Raw genomic sequence first — 17,885 nt, 5'->3', positions numbered from 1 at the left:
GGGGAGGTGGGTGGACAGAGGAGGGAGGGTCAGAGAGCAGGAGGAAAGTGGCAGAGACGGCAAGGGACAAGGGGAGAGGAAAAATAGAGAGACAGGTGGAGGGAAAGGGGGGAAAACAGCTGGGGAGATAGATGTAGAAAGAGAGAGCTACAGAGAGAGGACAAAGAGAGGGAAAGAGGTGCAAACAGCAAAAGAATGGGGGGTACACACAGGTGGAGGGCTAGATGCTGGGGGAGATGGGGACAGATTGGAGGGTGGAGAAAGAGGGAGAGAGTCAGAGAGAGGGAATGAGTTTTGGGAGTTGCAGACCTAACACATCTCTGTTTCCCCAGGCCCCCTTTCCCCACTGGCATCAGGGCCCCCATATCCACCCACAACCCAGGGTGCGTGTTTTCAGATCACCTTGGTTCCATACTTCCATTTAGCGTCCTTGATGCTCCTACAGAGAAACTTCTAGAATCTTCTGAGGTCCCAGTGTATTCTTTTTAGACCTCTATGTATTCTCTGTGCCCACCATAGGGTCCTCTACATCTTCATCTGGGCCCCAATATAATCGTACATCCCCCTGTAGCACGTCCACGGATCTGTGCTCAGCCCATGGGCAATCCACAAGCCTCCATCAGATTTCCACGTAAGCCAGGAATCTCCTATATCAAGTACCCAAAGGTGTTAAGTACCCATGTCATCCCCAAGTCCTCTATAGAACCTACCCATGAGCCTTTAGTCTCCTAGTCAACCACCTTCATTGCATTAACCTTTATTGAGTGCCATCTGAGCCGGACACTCTCCCAGGTGGTGAGGGTCCAGCAGTGAACCAAATCAACAAAGATCCTGCCCTGGGGAGCTCCCGTTGCTGTGGATGAGGCAGGTGATCCACAAAAACAAGCAAAGTAGGTGGTATATTAGACAGTCGTGATGAGGGCTGCAGAGGAGAGTAAAGCGGGGAAGGGGGGCAGGAAGTGTTTGTCGAGCGGGGCATGATTTAGATATGGTGCCAAGAGAGACCTCCCTTGTGAGAGGACGTTGAAGGAAAATGAGAGTTAGAGCCCTGTGATAAAGTACTGGGAGCCTTCCAGGCAAAGGAACAGCAGGTGCAAAGGCCCTATGGAAGGAGTGCACCAGGCATGTTGTGGGAACATGGAAGGGATCAATGTGGCTGGAGGAGAGCGAATGAGGGGAAGTGAGAGGAACCGAGGTGAGGATGCAGATCCCATAGGGCCTTAGAAGCAGGTGATCATATGTCCTGGTTTATGCCTGGTATTCTGTACTTATTAATAGAGTCTATTTTCACTCTCAAGTGTCCTGCAATGGATGGAAAATTATATGATCGTTCTACTGATAGGTCATTGTAAAGGCTACAGATTTTATAGGGCACCTGGGAGTTTTCATCTAGGCCACCCTCATATGATACATATATTTATATATACAATGTTATGTATAATTACATGTTATATGTACTTATATGGTATTATGTAAACACCATATATGTAAATTATAGATAAATAGACTTGGACAGAGGTGTACATAAGTGTGGTAGCCTGAATAACGGGTCAGAGAAGGAGCTGGGATGACGATGGAAGCAGAAGCCCAAGTGATGCAGCCACAATCCAAGGAATGCGGGTGGCCTCTAGAGCCTGGAAAAGGCAAGGAAATAGATTCTCCCCAGAGCTTCCCAAAGGAGTGCAGATGCCTTGATTTTAACCCACTGAGACCCATTTTGGACGTCTGACCTCCAGAACAGCAAGATAATAAATCTGTTTTGTTTTCAGCCACCAAGATTTTGGTAATTTGTTAACAGTAGTCACAGGAAACATACAGTAGGGTACCCAGGGGCCCAGACCCCTGTCTAATAGTGATGCTTGTCAGTGCTACAAACACCACACACTCACACCCATGGCTTATACCTTCGGTCTTCCCACCTCTGGCCGAAATATCACTCCACACACCCCAGGCCTAGCAGTGTGCTCAATATATTTGTGACTGTGAGCCTCACCTGAAGGTGAGTATGACCTTTTCCTGGAGGGGGAGGGCACCTTATGGAAGACCAGAAATAGGGTTTCTTTAAGTCCAGCCCAAAGGAAACACCTCCACAGACCAGACACGTTCCCAGACCTGAGCCCCAACCTGATGCACAGAGGCTGCGAGCCTCCCAGAGCAGCTCCCCGAGCATTTTGCTTCTGAGCTTTGGGCTTCAAGAATCCCCTCCTCCGCACTTGGCAGGACCCAGGGAAGATTCCAGGAGGAACAGGCTGGGTGATAAGAGGGGTCCGCACAGGAGCTGCAGCGCGCAGGGTGGGCAACCCCCTTTGACGAATGCGGACCCTGAGGCCAAGAAGGGCGTGGGGTGGGCTAAAGGCTGCCTAGGTCAGATATTACGGGTGGGAGCCCAGGGCTCCAGGAACAGATGGAGTGCAGGCCCAGGTGGAGTGGAAAAGCCCTGAGGGTGAGGTACCCCCTCCAACCTGCATCATCGAGGTGGGGCGGGGCCGGCGGTCCAGGCACGGGGGCGGGGCTTAGGGAAGGGGCGGAGCTTAGCGGGAGAGGCCGAAAGGCCTAGACGGGGGCGGAGCCTGAGGCGGCGGGGAGGGGCAGCGTTTAGAACGGGGCGGGGCACATGGGTGTGGGTGGGGTCCAGCGGAGGCGGAGCCAGACCTGGGGGCGGGGCCTACGCCCAGGGCAGGGGTGGAGCTTGCAATGACGATGAGGAGGCGAGGCTTACCGAGGGGCGGGACCCGGGCCGGGGGCGGGACTTCGACTGAGCGTGAGGCGGGGGGAGTGGCCTCCGTGAGGGGCGGGGCCGAGCGCAGCACGGGGCCAGGTGGGAAGGACTTAAGGGCCGGGCAAGCTGCCTCGGCCCAAAGTTGGGTGGGTGCACCGAGAACTTCCGGGCGAGAGTTGCGTACTTCCGGTCAAGATGGCGGCGCCCACCAGAGTCAGGTGCGGGCGACTCTGTCTTTAGTAGCGGCCGCGACTCGAGGCCCGGGAGGTGAGTTCCGCCCTGCTCTGGTTCCCCTCTTCGGACAGGATGGAGGAGATTTGTTGCTAAGACGGCCAAAGGGAGGGCTTGTTCCTATAGAGGCAGGGCAGTACGGTTGCTAAGAGACGGGAACGCATGCAGTGGAGATGGGGCAGGGAGTTGCCAGGTTGCTAGGGAGAGTGGGTGGGGCCTGTTGCTAGGGAGGAAGGAAGGGTTTGTGATTTGGGGGAAGGGTCCACTTGGTATGCAGGAAGGAAAGGGGGCTGTAGTTCAGGGGGGTGTGGGCAGAGTGGTTCAGGGTCATGGGGGGGCACCGAGCTCCCCTAAAATGCCACCTTCTCAGCAGACCCCCAGGAGTCAACCCATCAGGACGCCAGAGCTGCCTCAGCGGTGACCACCCCTACCCCCAACACATTCTTCTCTCCTTCACAAACAGCCCATGGCGAACCAAGGCTCGGGGGGTAGCCGCCTCCCCCTGGCGCTGCCCCCAGCCTCCCAGGGTTGCTCGTCAGGGGGCGGCGGCTCCTCGGCGGGGAGCTCGGGCAACCCCCCGCCTCCGCGCAACCTCCAAGGCCTGCTGCAGATGGCCATCACGGCGGGCTCTGAGGAGCCAGACCCCCCTCCAGAACCCATGAGTGAGGAGGTAAAGGATGGGGAAGCTGGGGTGAGGGGTGTGGGGACAGATGTGTCTTGGGAAGCCTGGCTTGGAGAGCTAGAAGCTGGGGTTTTCCTGGGTGGGGGGCAGGAGTCCAGGTGTGAAAGCATAGTAGGCTATATTTGTGCCATATGAGGTTATTGTAGACTGAAGGTCAGATCTCAAAAGTGTCTGTGGGGCCCAGCCCTGGTGGCCTAGTGGTTAAGCTCGGTGAACTCCGCTTCAGCAGCTGGGTTTGGTTCCACGGTGCGGACCTACATTGCTCTGTTAGCAGCCATGCTGTGCTGGTGGCCCAAATACCAGAAAATAGACGAAGATTGGCATGATGTTAGCTCAGGGCGAATCTTCCTCAGGAAAAAAAAAAAAAGTGTGGAGGCAGATCCCTGGGTCCCAGCACTGTGCTGGGAGGCAGAGTGGCCTCATGGTAAAAAGAAAAAGCCAGGGCTCCCAGAGCCAGACCGACCTAGATTTAACATTATCCAGCTGTGTGACCTTGGGCATATCACTTAATCTCTCTGAGCCTCAAGTTCTTCATTTGTAAGTTGATGATGATCATAAGAACAACAGTAGTACTTAGAGTAGTTCTGAGGTTCTGGTTTAAGTAAGGCTCCACACAGTGCCCAGCAGGTGGGCCGTGCTCCTGAAGGCAGCAGGGTGTTCTCATGAAGAACACAGGCTCTGTGGACAGACTGCTTAGGTTTGACTTCAGGCTTTGTGGATTGCTGACTGTGTGATCTTGGGCAAGTCACAACCTTTCTGTGCCTCAATTTTCTCATCTGTGAAGTGACAGAACAATAATACCCCATAGGGTTGTTTTGGAGATTAATATCAGTATTTGTTATGCAGTCACACATTGCTTAATGATAGGGATACGTTCTGAGAGATGCATGGTTAGGTGATTTCATTGGTGTGCGAACATCGTGGAGTGCACTTACACAAACCTAGATGGTATAGCCTACTACACGCCCAGGCTCTGCGGTACCAGTCTTACGGTACCACCTTTATATATGCGGTCTGTCGTTGACCAAAGTGTCGTTATGCGGCGCGTGACTGTTTATGATGGTTAGGTGGCCATGGCGATTACAGTAGACAAAACATTGTGCTAATCCAGTTACATCCATGATGTCACTGAACCTTTAGGACAAGGAGATAGGAGCCAGGCACAGAAAGGTTACGCATCCTGCCCCAATTTATCCAGGAGTGTGACTACATAGCCCTCATGTGAGCACTTAACACAGGGCCTGGCCGAAAAAAATTCCAGTGGCCGGTTCTCAGCGTTCATCTTATTTGACCTACTAGCGGCATTTGGTTGCTCCCCCCTCCTTGATCTCTTTCTTCACTTGGCTTCTAGAACAACACTGTCTCCTGGTTTTCATCCCACTCGCTCGCCCTTCCTCCCCGTGTCCTCTGTTGGTTCTTCCTGGTTCCCTGGCCTCTCAGCGATGGAGCACACCAGGACTCTGCCCTTGTCTGTGCTCACTGCCTGGGTGACCTCATGTCGTGTTGAGGCTTTACTGTGATGCCTCTCAGATTTATACCTCTAGGTGACTTGTTCTCTCCTGGGGGCGGTTTCGTCTCCCAGGGGACATTTGAATGTGTGGAGACATTCTTGGTTGTCACAAATGGGGGGGCTGCTATTGGTATCTAGTGGGTGAGGCCAGGGATGCTGCTCAACATCCCGCAGTGCACAGGGTGAGCCCCCCACTGAACTATCCAGCTCACAGTTTCAATAGAGCCGCGACTGAGAAATCCAGGTCTAGGCTGGACCACCTCCCTGAGTTTCGGGCAGCCTACTCAATATTTTTTCTTGGGTGTATAATGGACTTAACACGTTCAAAAATGAGCTCTACTCTCTGCTCCTCCCCCTCCACAGCTGCTGCTCCTGCCTTCTTCCCCATCTCCTCCTAGTTGCTCAGGACAAGAACCTAGGAGTCCCTGATGCCTCTTTCTCTCACACCCCGTAGCCAGTCTCTCTGTAGATCTAGTGTTTAGAAAAGAGTCTATCAGTAGAAAAGATGCTGAATAGATATGTTGATTGAAGGAACAGTCAGCTCTCAGATGTGGGCTGTTACTATGAACAGCTATTATTCATGAATTAATTATTGATAGAGGTTTGCTTATTCCCCCTGCCTCCCGCCCCACCTCATCCCCCAGAGGCGCCAGTGGCTGCAGGAGGCCATGTCAGCCGCCTTCCGGGGCCAGCGGGAGGAGGTGGAGCAGATGAAGAACTGCCTCCAAGTGCTGTCCCAGCCCACCCCCACCTCGGCCAGCGAGGCTGAACTGGCCGCCGACCAGCAGGAGCGCGAGGGGGCCCTGGAGCTGCTGGCCGACCTGTGTGAAAACATGGACAACGCAGCAGGTATCCCAGGCCCGCCCCAGCCTGCCCCGCAGCTGCCAGGGCCCTGCCGCTTCTGCCGCCTGTCTCCCTTCTGTCTCCTGCCTCCTCCTCTGCCCAGTGTCCTACTGCAGCTCAGCCCTTATCCTTTGTCTCAGGGACCACACCGCTGGCCTCCTCCCCAGGCTTCAGCCCCTACCTCTCGAGTCTGGCTCTGACTCGGGCCCCAGATGGGACTGCCCTCTCCCTCCCTGCTTGGTGCCCTTGCCATCAGGAGCAATGATGGCACCTGCTCTCACCCCACACAGCCAGCCTGGCAGCAGCTCCAGTCCACTACCTCCTTGATAACTGGCCACTTCACCCTCGTCCCCTGGGAGTCCACTGTCACTCTGTAGAATATGAGAGAGGAGGTGGTTCTGGGCGGGGTCGTCAGAGAAGGCAACATTTCATCAGAGATCTGAGGCATTCCAGGCAGAGGGAACGGCCAGTGCAAAGGCCCTGAGGCCGGAATGTGCCTGGCATGTGCAGGAACAGGAGTGAGGCCAGCACAGCAGAGCGGAGTGAGGGGTAAGGGGTAGGAAGTGATGCTAGGTGTGCAGGGCTTGCCGGCCGAGGTAGGCACTGTGAGTTTTATTCCAAATGCTGTGGAGCCGATAGAGGGATGAGAGGCCACTTCCATTTGGAGGGGCATGGTGTAGTCGTTGAGGGCTGGATTTGTCTATTCTGGACATTTCACATAAATGGAATCAAAATATGTGACTTTTTGTGACTGGCTTCCTTCGCTGAATGTGACCTTTGCAAGGTTCTCCCATATTGTAGCCTGTATGGGAACTTCATTCCTCTCTGTGGCTGACTAATACTCCACTGTGTGGCTAGACCATGTGCTGTGTGTCCATTCATTAGTTGCTGGGCATTTGGGTCCTTTCCCCCTGTGGTTATTGTGCGTAATGCTGCTGTGAACCTTGGTGGACAAATATCCGTTCGAGTCCCTGCTTCCCATGCTTTGGGACATCTCTGTGGAGTGGTCGTGGGGTGACTCTGTGTTCAACTTTCCGAGGAACCACCGAGCTCTTCAGTGCTGCTTTGTTTACAAAACAGGCGATGGGCCGTAGTTTGCTGAGCTCTGGACTTGTGTGTGGTTCTCCCCCAAGGGATGTTCTGATTGTCCCAAAGAATGGGAGTCATACTGGCATTTAGTGGGCTGGAGTCTGGGACACTAACCCCCCAAATGCTGACATTGTTGAGATGCACTGGCCTTGGAGGGACCCCCAGTTGGGTGCTTGGATAGAGCCAGCACTTGGAGGCAGGCCCCTTGGGAGCCGGTCTGCCCCCCGACCTCACCTGGTGTATTAGTCCATTTGGGCTGCCATGTCATTGCCCCACAGACTGGGAGGCTGAAACAACAGAAGTCTATTCTCCCACAGTCCTAGAGGCTGGAAGTCTGAGGGCAAGGTGTCGGTAGAGGTGGTTTCTTCTGAGGCCTCCCTCCTTGGCTTGTAGGTAGGAGTCTTCTCCCTGTGTCTTCACGTGGTCGTCCCTCTGCGTGTCTGTGTCCTAATTTACACTTCTTGTGAGGACACCAGTCATACTGGATTAGGGCCCATCCCATGACATCATTTCACCCAATCACCTCTTTAAAGGCCCTCTTTCCAAGGCACTGGGGGTCAGGGCTTCAACATATGAATTTTGGCAGGGGACACAACTCAGCCAAAACATTCCACCTCTCTCCTCCCCTCTTTCTGTCACAGACTTCTGCCAGCTCTCAGGCATGCACCTGCTGGTGGGCCGATACCTGGAGGCGGGGCCCGCGGGGCTGCGGTGGCGGGCAGCGCAGCTCATCGGCACGTGCAGCCAGAACGTGGCGGCCATCCAGGAGCAGGTGCTGGGCCTCGGCGCCCTGCGCAAGCTGCTGCGGCTGCTCGACCGGGACTCCTGCGACTCGGTGCGCGTCAAAGCCCTCTTCGCCATCTCCTGTGAGTATCCCACAGGCTGCTGGGGAGGAACACAGGTCCCCAAGGGCCAGAGGCCAGCTGACGGAGGGAGGCTCTGCTGGGATCTGCTTGGGGGCAGAAGGAGAGGGGCTTCATTGGTTCATTTATTCCCAATACCTGTCGGGACTCTGTGCTGAGTGCTGAGAACAGAGCAGTGAGCTTGCCAACCCCCTGCTAGTCAGAGAGCCAGATCCTACCTAGGCAGGAATGCAGCTCAGCTTAAGTGCTTTATGCCCAGCAGGGTTCTCAGACTTGGCATGTTGACATTTGGGGCCAGATCGTTCCTTGTCATGGGGGGGCCTCTCTGTGGGGCTGCTTGAGTGTCCTCACAACATGGCGGCTGGCTTCCCCCAGAGCAAGCGATCCAGGATGCCAGGTTGGAGCTCCAGGAACTGCAATGCCTTTTTTCTTTTTCAATGGAGGTAAAATTCACATGACCATTTGAAAGTGTACATTTCAGTGGCATCTGTCCATTTTGTCTGGGGGTGACTGCAGGGCATGCCATTGTGTGGAAGCTACCATTTGGCAAGGTCTTAGAACAGCCAGCCCTGGTGCTCTGAGCCATTTGCAGGGCACGGTGTCCTGATCCTGCTGCTGCCCGGCACAGTGACATGACTGCACTCCCTGCTCCACCCCTGAGGGCACAGAGACCTGCAGAGGTTCACCCTCCAGCCACCACTCCTGTGTGGCTCTGTCTCCACAGAGCAAGGATTTTGGAAAGATGCAGACCTAGAGAGGGTCAGACAGAGGAGTGTGTGTGAGAGCTGCAGAGGGGGACGGGGTCGAAGGAGGGAGTCCTGGGGAGATCCACGCCCCGCACCCCCATTTGCTTAGCCTTCTTCAGGGAGACGCCTGGGCCGTGGTGACGAGGCGTTTCCCCGCGATGGCAGGACCCGACGTACATTTAAAGGGAACAAAGCGATGGAAGGCGGGAGGCTGGTTAGGACATTATGGTGATAACCTTGTAAGAGATAAAGGTTGAGGGGGAGAAAAGCAGCGGTTTTGAAATGGGGACGATTGTCCCTGTAGGAGACATCGGGCAACGTCTGAAGACATGTTTGGTTGTCACAACTGGGGATGGGGGGACTACTGGCATCCAGGGGGCGCAGGCCAGGGCTGCTGCTCAACATCCTGTGTGCACAGGGCGGCCCCCACAGCACAGAATGATCCAGCGCCAAATGTCAGCTGTGCCTGGTGGAGAGAACTTAGGGTAAATGGAAGCGGTTGCTCCTGGATACATTGTGAAGGTGGAGTGAATGGATGTGGAGACTCATTGTGTCTTCTCTCTGTTGGCCTGTTCTTTTTTTTTGAATTAAATCACATTTTAGGGCTGGCCAGGTTGTGTAGTGGTTAAGTTCACTTCTTGTGCTTTAGTGGCCTAGGGTTTGCAGGTTCAGATCCCAGGCACAGACCTACACACCACTTATCAGGCCATGCCGCGGTGGTGTCCCATATATAAAACAGAGGAAGACTGGCACAGATGTTAGCTCAGGGCTAATCTTCCTCAAGTGGAAAAAAGAGGAAGATTACTACCAGATGTAGTTCACGGTGAATCTTCCTCACACACACACAAATTTTTTAAAAAAATTAAATAACATTTTATTTAACCCCATATATCCAAATATTATCATTTCAACCTATCATTAATATGGAATGTTAATGAGATATTTTTCACCTTTTTTTCATGCTACGTCTTCAAAACCTGGTGTGCATCCTATATTTAAAGCACATCTCAACTCAGCTGCTGCATTTGTAGCGGTCAGTGTAAAGGGTAGTTCTGATGAGGGGACAAAGTTACGTTTAGTGGGAAAATATTTTAACACTGCTTCAGTTTTTTACCTTAAGTTTAAATGAATTAAACTCAAGTGAGATTAATGACTCAGGTCCTTAGTTGCACTTGCCACGTATCAGGCACTTAGCAGATGCAGGTTTCTGGTGCCTCCCATCTGCCCTGGCCTAGAGCCTGCACAAGAGCTGGCACCTCCTTGAAGCTGTGCCCTGCAGGCCGGTTCTTACTCTGCTCGGAGGCTTTCCAGGATTCCCGTTGCCCTCAAGATGTAGCCTGGCTCTTTGGGCCTGAGTTTCCTCATCTGTAAAATGGGATTTCTAGAGCACCCACCTCATAGGGTGGTTGCGAGGACTAAACAGAGATAATGCTTCCATCAATGGATGAATGGATAAACAAAATGTGGCATATCCATACAATAGGAGAGTATTCAGCCATAAAAAGGAATGAGATACTGATTCATGCTGTAACACGGATGAACCTTGAAGACATTATGCTGAGTGAAAGAAACCAGTCACAAAAGACCACACAGTGTATGATTCCATGTATATGAGATGTCCAGAATAGGCAAATCCATGGATATAGAAAGCAGATTAGTGGTTGCCAGAGGGGAGGGACTGCTAATGGGTATGGAGCTTCTTTTGGGAGTGATGAAAATCTTCTAGTTAGGTAGTGGTGATGGCCAGACAACCTTGTGAATATACTAAAAACCACTGAGTTGTATACTTTAAAAGGGTGAATTGTAGGGGCAGTGAATTATAACTCAATGAAAAATACTTAAAAAAAGACAATGCTTGTGAAGTGTGGGCCCATGGAAATCAATGGTGATGATGATGATGATGGTAATGTTGGCAATGGTGGTGTTGATGGTGATGGTGGTAACGATAATGGTGGTGGTGATAGTGATCATGGTGGTCGTGATGGTGCTGGTGGTAGTGGTGATGATGGTGATGATGGTGGTAGTGTGACTGTTACCGTGAGGCCCACCCTCTCCCTCTTCCCAGGCCTGGTTCGGGAGCAGGAGGCTGGGCTGTTGCAGTTCCTCCGCCTGGACGGCTTCTCCGTGTTGATGCGGGCCATGCAGCAGCAGGTGCAAAAGCTCAAGGTCAAATCGGCGTTCCTGCTGCAGAACCTGCTGGTGGGCCACCCTGAGCACAAAGGTGGGGCAGCCAGGGCAGAGGGCACAGGTTGCCGGGAGGTTCCAAGGGAAGGCAGGAGGGAGAGGGGAGGGAGGGTGCACCGAGGAGGGGTGGGACTGCCCCTCTGACCCCCGAGGCCCTTCCCCCAGGAACCCTGTGCTCCATGGGGATGGTCCAGCAGCTGGTGGCCCTCGTCCGGACAGAACACAGCCCCTTCCACGAGCATGTGCTTGGAGCCCTGTGCAGGTGCGCTGGGGCCTGAGAGAATAGGCCTTCCCCGTGGGGAATGAAGGGTTTAGGGTCAGAGAGGAGGAGAAACCACGGTGCTGGCCCTCCCTGAGCCTCAGTTTCCTCACCTGTAGGGGGCTGACACAGCAGCCTGGGCTGGAGGGGGAGAGTCTTTCTTACACGTCGCCCCCCCACCAACACATACACAGTACAAGCAGATTAGCGTCTAAAAAAATGACAGAATGGAGCAGTGGAGCGAGTAGGTAGCAGCTCTCGTGTGGAGTTGGCTGCAGGCCAGGCACTGTGCTTAAGTGCCCTGTTTTGTACAAGTCTCATTTGAGTCCCTGGGGTGGAGTGAGGACAGTAGTGAGGTCTATGTTGCAGATGGGGAAACTGAGGCCCAGTGTGGGGGAGCAACTTGCCCAGACTCCCGCGGGAGCAGTGAGGGGTGGGCCTGTGCAGAGGGAGGTCCCAAGGACGGCTCTCCTGTCCCCGCAGCCTGGTGACAGACTTCCCCCAGGGCGTGCGGGAGTGCCGGGAGCCCGAGCTGGGCCTGGAGGAGCTCCTCCGCCACCGCTGCCAGCTGCTGCAGCAGCACGAGGAGTACCAGGTACGGGCGGGCAGGGGGCCTGGCTGAGGGGACCCGACCCTGGGGTCAGTGGGAGGGACTGGCACCATCCCTGCCATCGGGGCCTCTGTGGTCTATTCGTCCATGCTTTCGTTTACGTTATCTTTTCATTCTTGCATTTCTCTAGTCATCCTTTCAGCAAACAGTTACTGCCCCAACCTTGTGCCTCGTGCTGTGTTGGGCACAGCAGGGAGAAGGAGGAGCTCGGAGTTCTTAAAATGCTAACAAATTAATTACTGTCCACATTATTTAATATTATCATTTACATCATATCATTAAAATACTTAAATATTTATCAGATTGATAGATAATAAGTAAAATAGCAACCAATTAAATATTTAAATAGCTAAGTAACAAATACATGATAAATAACTTGTTAGATATTTAATTAGATAATAAGTAACAAGTGATAAATAACTCACTAGATAGTTAGATAAGTAACAAATGATAACGACTCATTAGGTATTAGATAGATATTAATAAATAAGTGATAAATAACTCATATTTAATTAGATAAGTAACAAGTGATAAAGAACAACTAATTAAATATTCAAATAATTATTTAATTATTAAATGATCACGATTTAGTTAGCTGATAAGTAAGTGATTTACTCACTCGTTGAAGTACCGCCCAGTTGGAGCTTCAGCAAAACTGAGCACAAGGAACATGCTGTGCTCCCTGGATGTCCATCCTACGGCGTCCATCCCTCTGTGCACACTGTCAAGCATTTACAGAGGGCTGCTGGGCACTGGGAGTGAGGAGCAGGGGTGACCGGGAGAGGCATGGTGGCCACCCCCAGGTGCTCACCCCCTGACCTTGTCACAGGACCCCATGGAGATATGTGCCTGCAGGCTGTGGGGCAGGGGAGCCCTGGACCTGGCCTGGGGTTTCAGCTGGGGAGCATGTCAGTGGTTGCTTGATGCATTTGTGCATTCGTCCCCTGAGCCTCTGGTGTGCCAGACCCTCGCACCAGACCCGTGAGGACTGACCTGGTAAGGGAGGCCTCATGTGAACTGACCAACACGCCTGTTTTTTTTTTTTTTAAATAAATTTTAACAGCTTTATTGAGGTATAGTTGACATATAATAAACTGCACATATTGGAAGTGTGCAGTGTGAAAGTTTTGATATAGGTATACCCCTGTGGAAACCTTCATTCTTCCATCCCTCCATTTCTTAGGGGTGGGCGCCCGACCTGGACACTGGGGATTTGGTGAGAAGCAAAAGGATACAGCCTTGGTTCTCATGGGGCTCACATGGTGACAGACACGTAGACAAACACACACGAATATATATTTACAAATACATACATATCTAGTGTGCATATATATGCATGCATAATATATGTAATATGTGTGCATATATATATAAAGTTTAACATACACTGTCATATATGTAATATGACATCAGGGAGTCAGAACCACAGCTCTGGGAGGAGTGCGCTGCGTGTCGGAGCCCCTGGCTCTTTCCTCTTTCCTTTTGTAGCTGCACGGTAGGGATCGTCTCTTTCATGTAACTGCCCTTCTTGATCAGCATGTAGGTTGCTTCTACTCTCTCCCTACGACCAACTTTACTAAAAGAGTAACCTTTTACGTATGTTTCTTATAGTGTACGTCTGTAGAACAATTTCTAGAAAGGGAAACGCTGGGTTAAGGGAAGGTAAAGCTGAGGTTACAGGGTTAAGGGCCCTATCCTTAGCTATGGCCAAGTTGTTCTCCACAGAGGTTGAACCGGTTGACACTCCAGTCACGAGGGTGCCCACCTTCCCATATCCTGCCCAGGACAGGGTGCCTCAAGCCATTTGACCTGTTTTCAAGCTGACTGGTGAAAAGAGTCCAGTCCAGTTTACATCTGCATTTCTTCCGTGAGCGAAGTTGGGGATCTCTTTCCTTTCTTGTGAACTACTCCTTCATGTCCTTTGCCTGCTTATCTATTGGGTGGTGGTTTTTGCAGTTGATTTATTAAAGCTCTGGAAGTATTAAATGTATTAGCCCTTTGTCATGAGTCGCAGATATTTTTCACGCCAAATTGTTGTTTTCCTTTCACTTTTGTTTCTGGCATCTTTTTGCCATGCAGATACCTTTTACGTTTGTGTGGTCCACCGATCAGTGCCTTTTTCTTGGCTTCTGGGCTTTGTATCTGTGGAAGGGGTTTTAAGTAGAGATTAGTAGGGGTCGGTCATATCTGGGAGTTAGAGCCCAGGGGGACGGATGTGAGGACAGAGCAGTGGAGTGAGACAGGAGGCTGGGAGCCCCTGGGTTCTAGTGCAGTAGTCCAGATGCAGTGAGAAGAGAAACGGTGCGTCATGGATCTGAGCAGAAGTCAGAGAACCCTGGGAGGCTTCTAGGGGGAGGAGGCAGCCAGGAGGGAAGAGCAGCCATCTCTGGGTGCAGAGCGTGCTGGAGGCAGGGGCCGGCCTCGGCACTCAGGGCTCCTGCTCTTGCCTCCCGATCCAGGAGGAGCTGGAGTTCTGCGAAAAGCTGCTACAGACCTGTTTCTCCAGCCCGTCGGACGACAGCATGGATCGGTGAAACCTGGTGGCTTCTCGCCCCCTTTCTGTGGGAACCCCAGGCCTCCTGCCTCCCTCCCACCCACGAGGCCTTCTCCCAAGGGAGAGCAGGACCTTGTTGGTGCCAGGCTGGGGCGTGCCAGCCCGTCTCTGCTCAGCCCCCTGGGGGGGCGCTGAGAAAGGCGCCGGCTCCTCGGACCCCACCTCTCACGCTCTCTCACTCCGCTTCCCCTTCTCGTGTCCACACTGCTCTTCCAATAAAAGTGTTTCTCCTCCTCCACCTCCTTCACTGCCAACTTTGTCACCTCCCCTGGAGGGTGCCTTGGGAAGAGAAGAGGGGCCCGATCTTAGGGGACCTGGGGAGCCATGAAGGGGATGGCAGCTGGAGGAACCTAGGAATAAAAGTGTTGCTCTCTGAAATCCAGGGCCATTGTCTCCTTTTGTCTTCCCGGCCTCTCGTGAGAGGGAGTGCGGAGGACACTCGTCCTTCTTTTTGGCCATCCATCGTCTCTGGTTTCTCCTCCGTGTGAGGAATCCCCACGTGAGACGGCCAACAGTCCCGAGGCGGAAGCCATGTCCTGTCCCAGCATTCCTTGCAGCGCTGCCCCACGTGACTTCAGCTCCACCAATCAGAACGCCCTGCGTAGCCAGCCCGGGAGCTAGGGATGGAGGAGGCAAGGGGTGGGGGCAAGGGTCTGGTGGTCTGGTGGCACTGCCTGCCCTGGTGATGGAGGCTGCGCCGGGTGCCCAAGTCAGGCCTGTGGTGGTGTGGGCTTTGTTCCCGACTGCCAAGCACCAAGCTTTCTCTCTAGCCTTCTCACAGATGGGGGTGGGGGCAAGGGGGCGGGGACAGGGTGGACTGCCTCACCTCCTTTAATTCCTTTTCAGTTCAGCTAAAGGAGGTTTTGTCGTTTACAACCAAGATCCCTGACGGGTGCCATTTTTCAGACGAGGAAGCTGAGCCCCAGATGGTTAATCCGTGGGCAGTTTCACACAGCCAGGATTCAGACCTGGGCTAGTTACAAAGCTGTGTTCCTCCTCCTGGTACCCTGGGTTCCTAGCTCCATTTGAGGCCAGACTAATTACTCTCGTGCGGGATTTACTTGAACTCTTGGGATTTTGGAAGGACGGATTATTTTCATCCCTCTTCCAAAATTCAGAATTAATCGAAAGGTAGTGACAGAATCCAAGAATTGGAGATCAAATATCACCTTTATTACCGTTGGAGCCAATCGGAGAAAGTGGCTTTAGCCTTGCTGCTACTTCACCCGGGCATTTGACGCACTTGCCCATCCGGTGGCAGATAGCACTGGGCAAGCACAGGCCTGCCCTTGGGTGCGGGAGCAGGCCAGACACTGGGCAGGCTGGCTCCAAGAGGAGGGAGAGATGGAGGGCTGAGCCACGATGCCCATCCAATCCGGTAAATCATTCCTTGGCCCCTGGAAGGGGTAGAGAGGCCAGGAGAGAGACACTAAGCAATGGAAGTCCCTCCATATGGGAACGTGAACAGTGGGGAATGAGTGTTCCCACCATATACTTTAAGAGGCCGTTCAATTCTAATACAAATAACAGCATTTTCTATCTGTGAGTTCTGAGGGTGGACACCCTTAAAACCCTCACTGCTTCCCAGGTTCTTGCAGACTGACTTTGTCAGCTTCTCAGATTCCATTTGGTGGTTGAATACGGCCACTCCCCCATCCCTCAGTTCTTGAGCGTAGGTGGTAAAACAGTGTGGCAACTGCAATCATATTGGAAAAAAGGAAGCCAAATGCTGGGTTAAAGACAAAAGATGTAGAAGAAAAGGTAACTCAAGGGACAGAAGGAAATACCTCACAATTGCTTCAAGCTGTATGGCAACAGGAGCCTGGGTCCATTTTAAAACAAGACCTCAGAGAGGAAAAGGTAAGGTTGACAAATCTAAGGAAACAAATTGAGGACTGTGGAAAATCAGATGGTTCAGCAAATATTCGTTCTCTCCCATTCTAGCTTCATGAAAGAAGTGCACTTTCCACCCCATGGTGGGTGGAGTGTAGGTGCCTGCCCAGTGATTTGGGGCTTGAGCATGTGACTTGCTTCTATCAGGGGTGGTGGCAGATGAGATGCAACCTGACGAAATGTGCTAACACAGTTGGGTTTGATCTCTTGTGTTTCTGCCTTCCCTATGAGGTGGTGCCCTGGGTAGCCCATTGGTGCCAGAGTATAAAAGACATCAAGAGTGGAACCAGCCTTGCCAACCTTCACACCTGCAGTTCCAAACTGTGAACACGATACATGCCACTGAGGTTGTGGTTATCACACAGCAGCAGCTAACTGAGACAAGGACCAAAAAACGTCACATGCAACAAATGCACTGGAAATAGCGAGGACCAGAAGAGACACAGCTGAAAAATCAAATTACACCTGCGGTAATCGGTGAGTGCAGGTGGAAATGACAAAGATTAAAGCAATTAGAGAGAAGCTAACATATATGAAGGACAAATGCATAATTGGTATCCTTGACATAGAGGCAAAACCACTAGAACCAGAAAATGTTCTCAAACACATGACTCAATAAAATGTCCTTGAAATGAAAAAGGTAAACCTGTGGTTTAAAAAAGAAAAGAATGTAAAAGTTGAGTCCTTACACGCATTTACTCAACTTATCCTCACAGGGGGCCTGTAACATGGTGAAAGTTGGGGAAACTGAGGCTCAGAAAAAGATGAGACCTTTTCAATAGTGATACAAGGTTTAGGAGGACCCTTGCAGTCGATGTTGTTAGAGGATACTATGTTAGCGGATACTGGCAACAGTAAAGACACGGTCTGGCAAAAGCCTAGAGGTGGGACTGAAGTCAGCCAGAGGCACACACTAGCCACCGAGAAAGAACGCGGCGGGAGAGAAACCCCTGGCCTTGGTTGGAGAGAAGACCCGGAGTGGATTCCCCAGGAGCTCGACCCTGGAGCCAAAGCAGGAATATGACTGGAAGAGACAGAAGAGCGCATGGATTTCCAAAAGGAGCGAGTGGGAAGAGAAATCCTGGAACAGGATTTTCTCTGGACTTTGGAACGGACTCGCAGAGAAACGCTACCGGGTGTGCAGCGGCGCCTGCGCATTGGGTTGTCCGGGTTTATTCGGGGAGACAGTCGGCGCAAACCGGCGCAAGCGCATCTGCGGCGGAGGTGTTCTGGCTGGGCGGGGTCGGGAAAGGCAGAGCCCATCGCGCACGCGCACTGCAGGATCCGGGCGCGCCGCCTCCGCGGACTTGCGCACCGAGACAGCGGCGGGAGGGCGGGGCCTCCTGCGTGCCCCTGCGCTAGGGGGATTGTGGGATAGTGGCGGACGGAGCCGGGCGTCGGAGGCCCTAAAGAGGACTGCAAAGCCCGGAGACCGCGCCGGTTTGGGGAAGGGGAGGTGGAGGAAGTGGGCCTCAGCTTCCGTCGGCCGCTGCTCAGCCCTGCGGCCTGTTCGGACTGAGAAGGAGGACATCTTCCCTGACCGGCGTTTGCTTTCCCGCGGGGCGCTGGGCAGGGCTGCGGTACCCGGGGCGACTTCCCCGCTGACGGCCTGCGTGGGCCTCGCCACCCCACTAGCCTCTCCGGCCCCTGGTCGCGGCTGGCGTCCACCTCGCCGGCGGGCCCCGGACCCACCCTTGTCCCG

The 17,885-nt window shown here is 52.9% G+C and overlaps 1 protein-coding gene across 3 annotated transcripts; it reads left to right on the top strand.

The window, feature by feature from the left end:
• The first annotated feature begins 2,746 nt into the window (after positions 1 to 2,746).
• On the top strand, positions 2,747 to 14,668 carry HSPBP1 (HSPA (Hsp70) binding protein 1). 3 transcript variants are annotated; one of them, XM_014856669.3, is made up of 8 exons: positions 2,747 to 2,986; positions 3,321 to 3,620; positions 5,787 to 5,991; positions 7,716 to 7,940; positions 10,749 to 10,904; positions 11,033 to 11,129; positions 11,610 to 11,721; positions 14,196 to 14,668. In XM_014856669.3, the coding sequence occupies exons 2-8, from the start codon at positions 3,417 to 3,419 to the stop codon at positions 14,268 to 14,270; spliced, it is 1,074 nt and encodes a 357-aa protein (XP_014712155.3). In that variant the 5' UTR covers positions 2,747 to 2,986; positions 3,321 to 3,416; the 3' UTR covers positions 14,271 to 14,668. The 3 variants fall into 3 exon arrangements, with proteins under 3 accessions (XP_014712155.3, XP_044615747.2, XP_044615748.2); XM_044759812.2 differs by having other exon boundaries at positions 2,778 to 2,986; positions 3,324 to 3,620; XM_044759813.2 differs by having other exon boundaries at positions 2,799 to 2,986; positions 3,414 to 3,620.
• Positions 14,669 to 17,885: the final 3,217 nt, after the last annotated feature.

Source organism: Equus asinus, chromosome 26 (assembly GCF_041296235.1).
Source record: "Equus asinus isolate D_3611 breed Donkey chromosome 26, EquAss-T2T_v2, whole genome shotgun sequence".
Classification (NCBI taxonomy): Eukaryota; Metazoa; Chordata; class Mammalia; order Perissodactyla; family Equidae; genus Equus; species Equus asinus.
The sequence above is the reverse complement of the archived record's forward strand: the minus strand, read 5'-3'. Positions and strand labels throughout refer to the sequence as shown.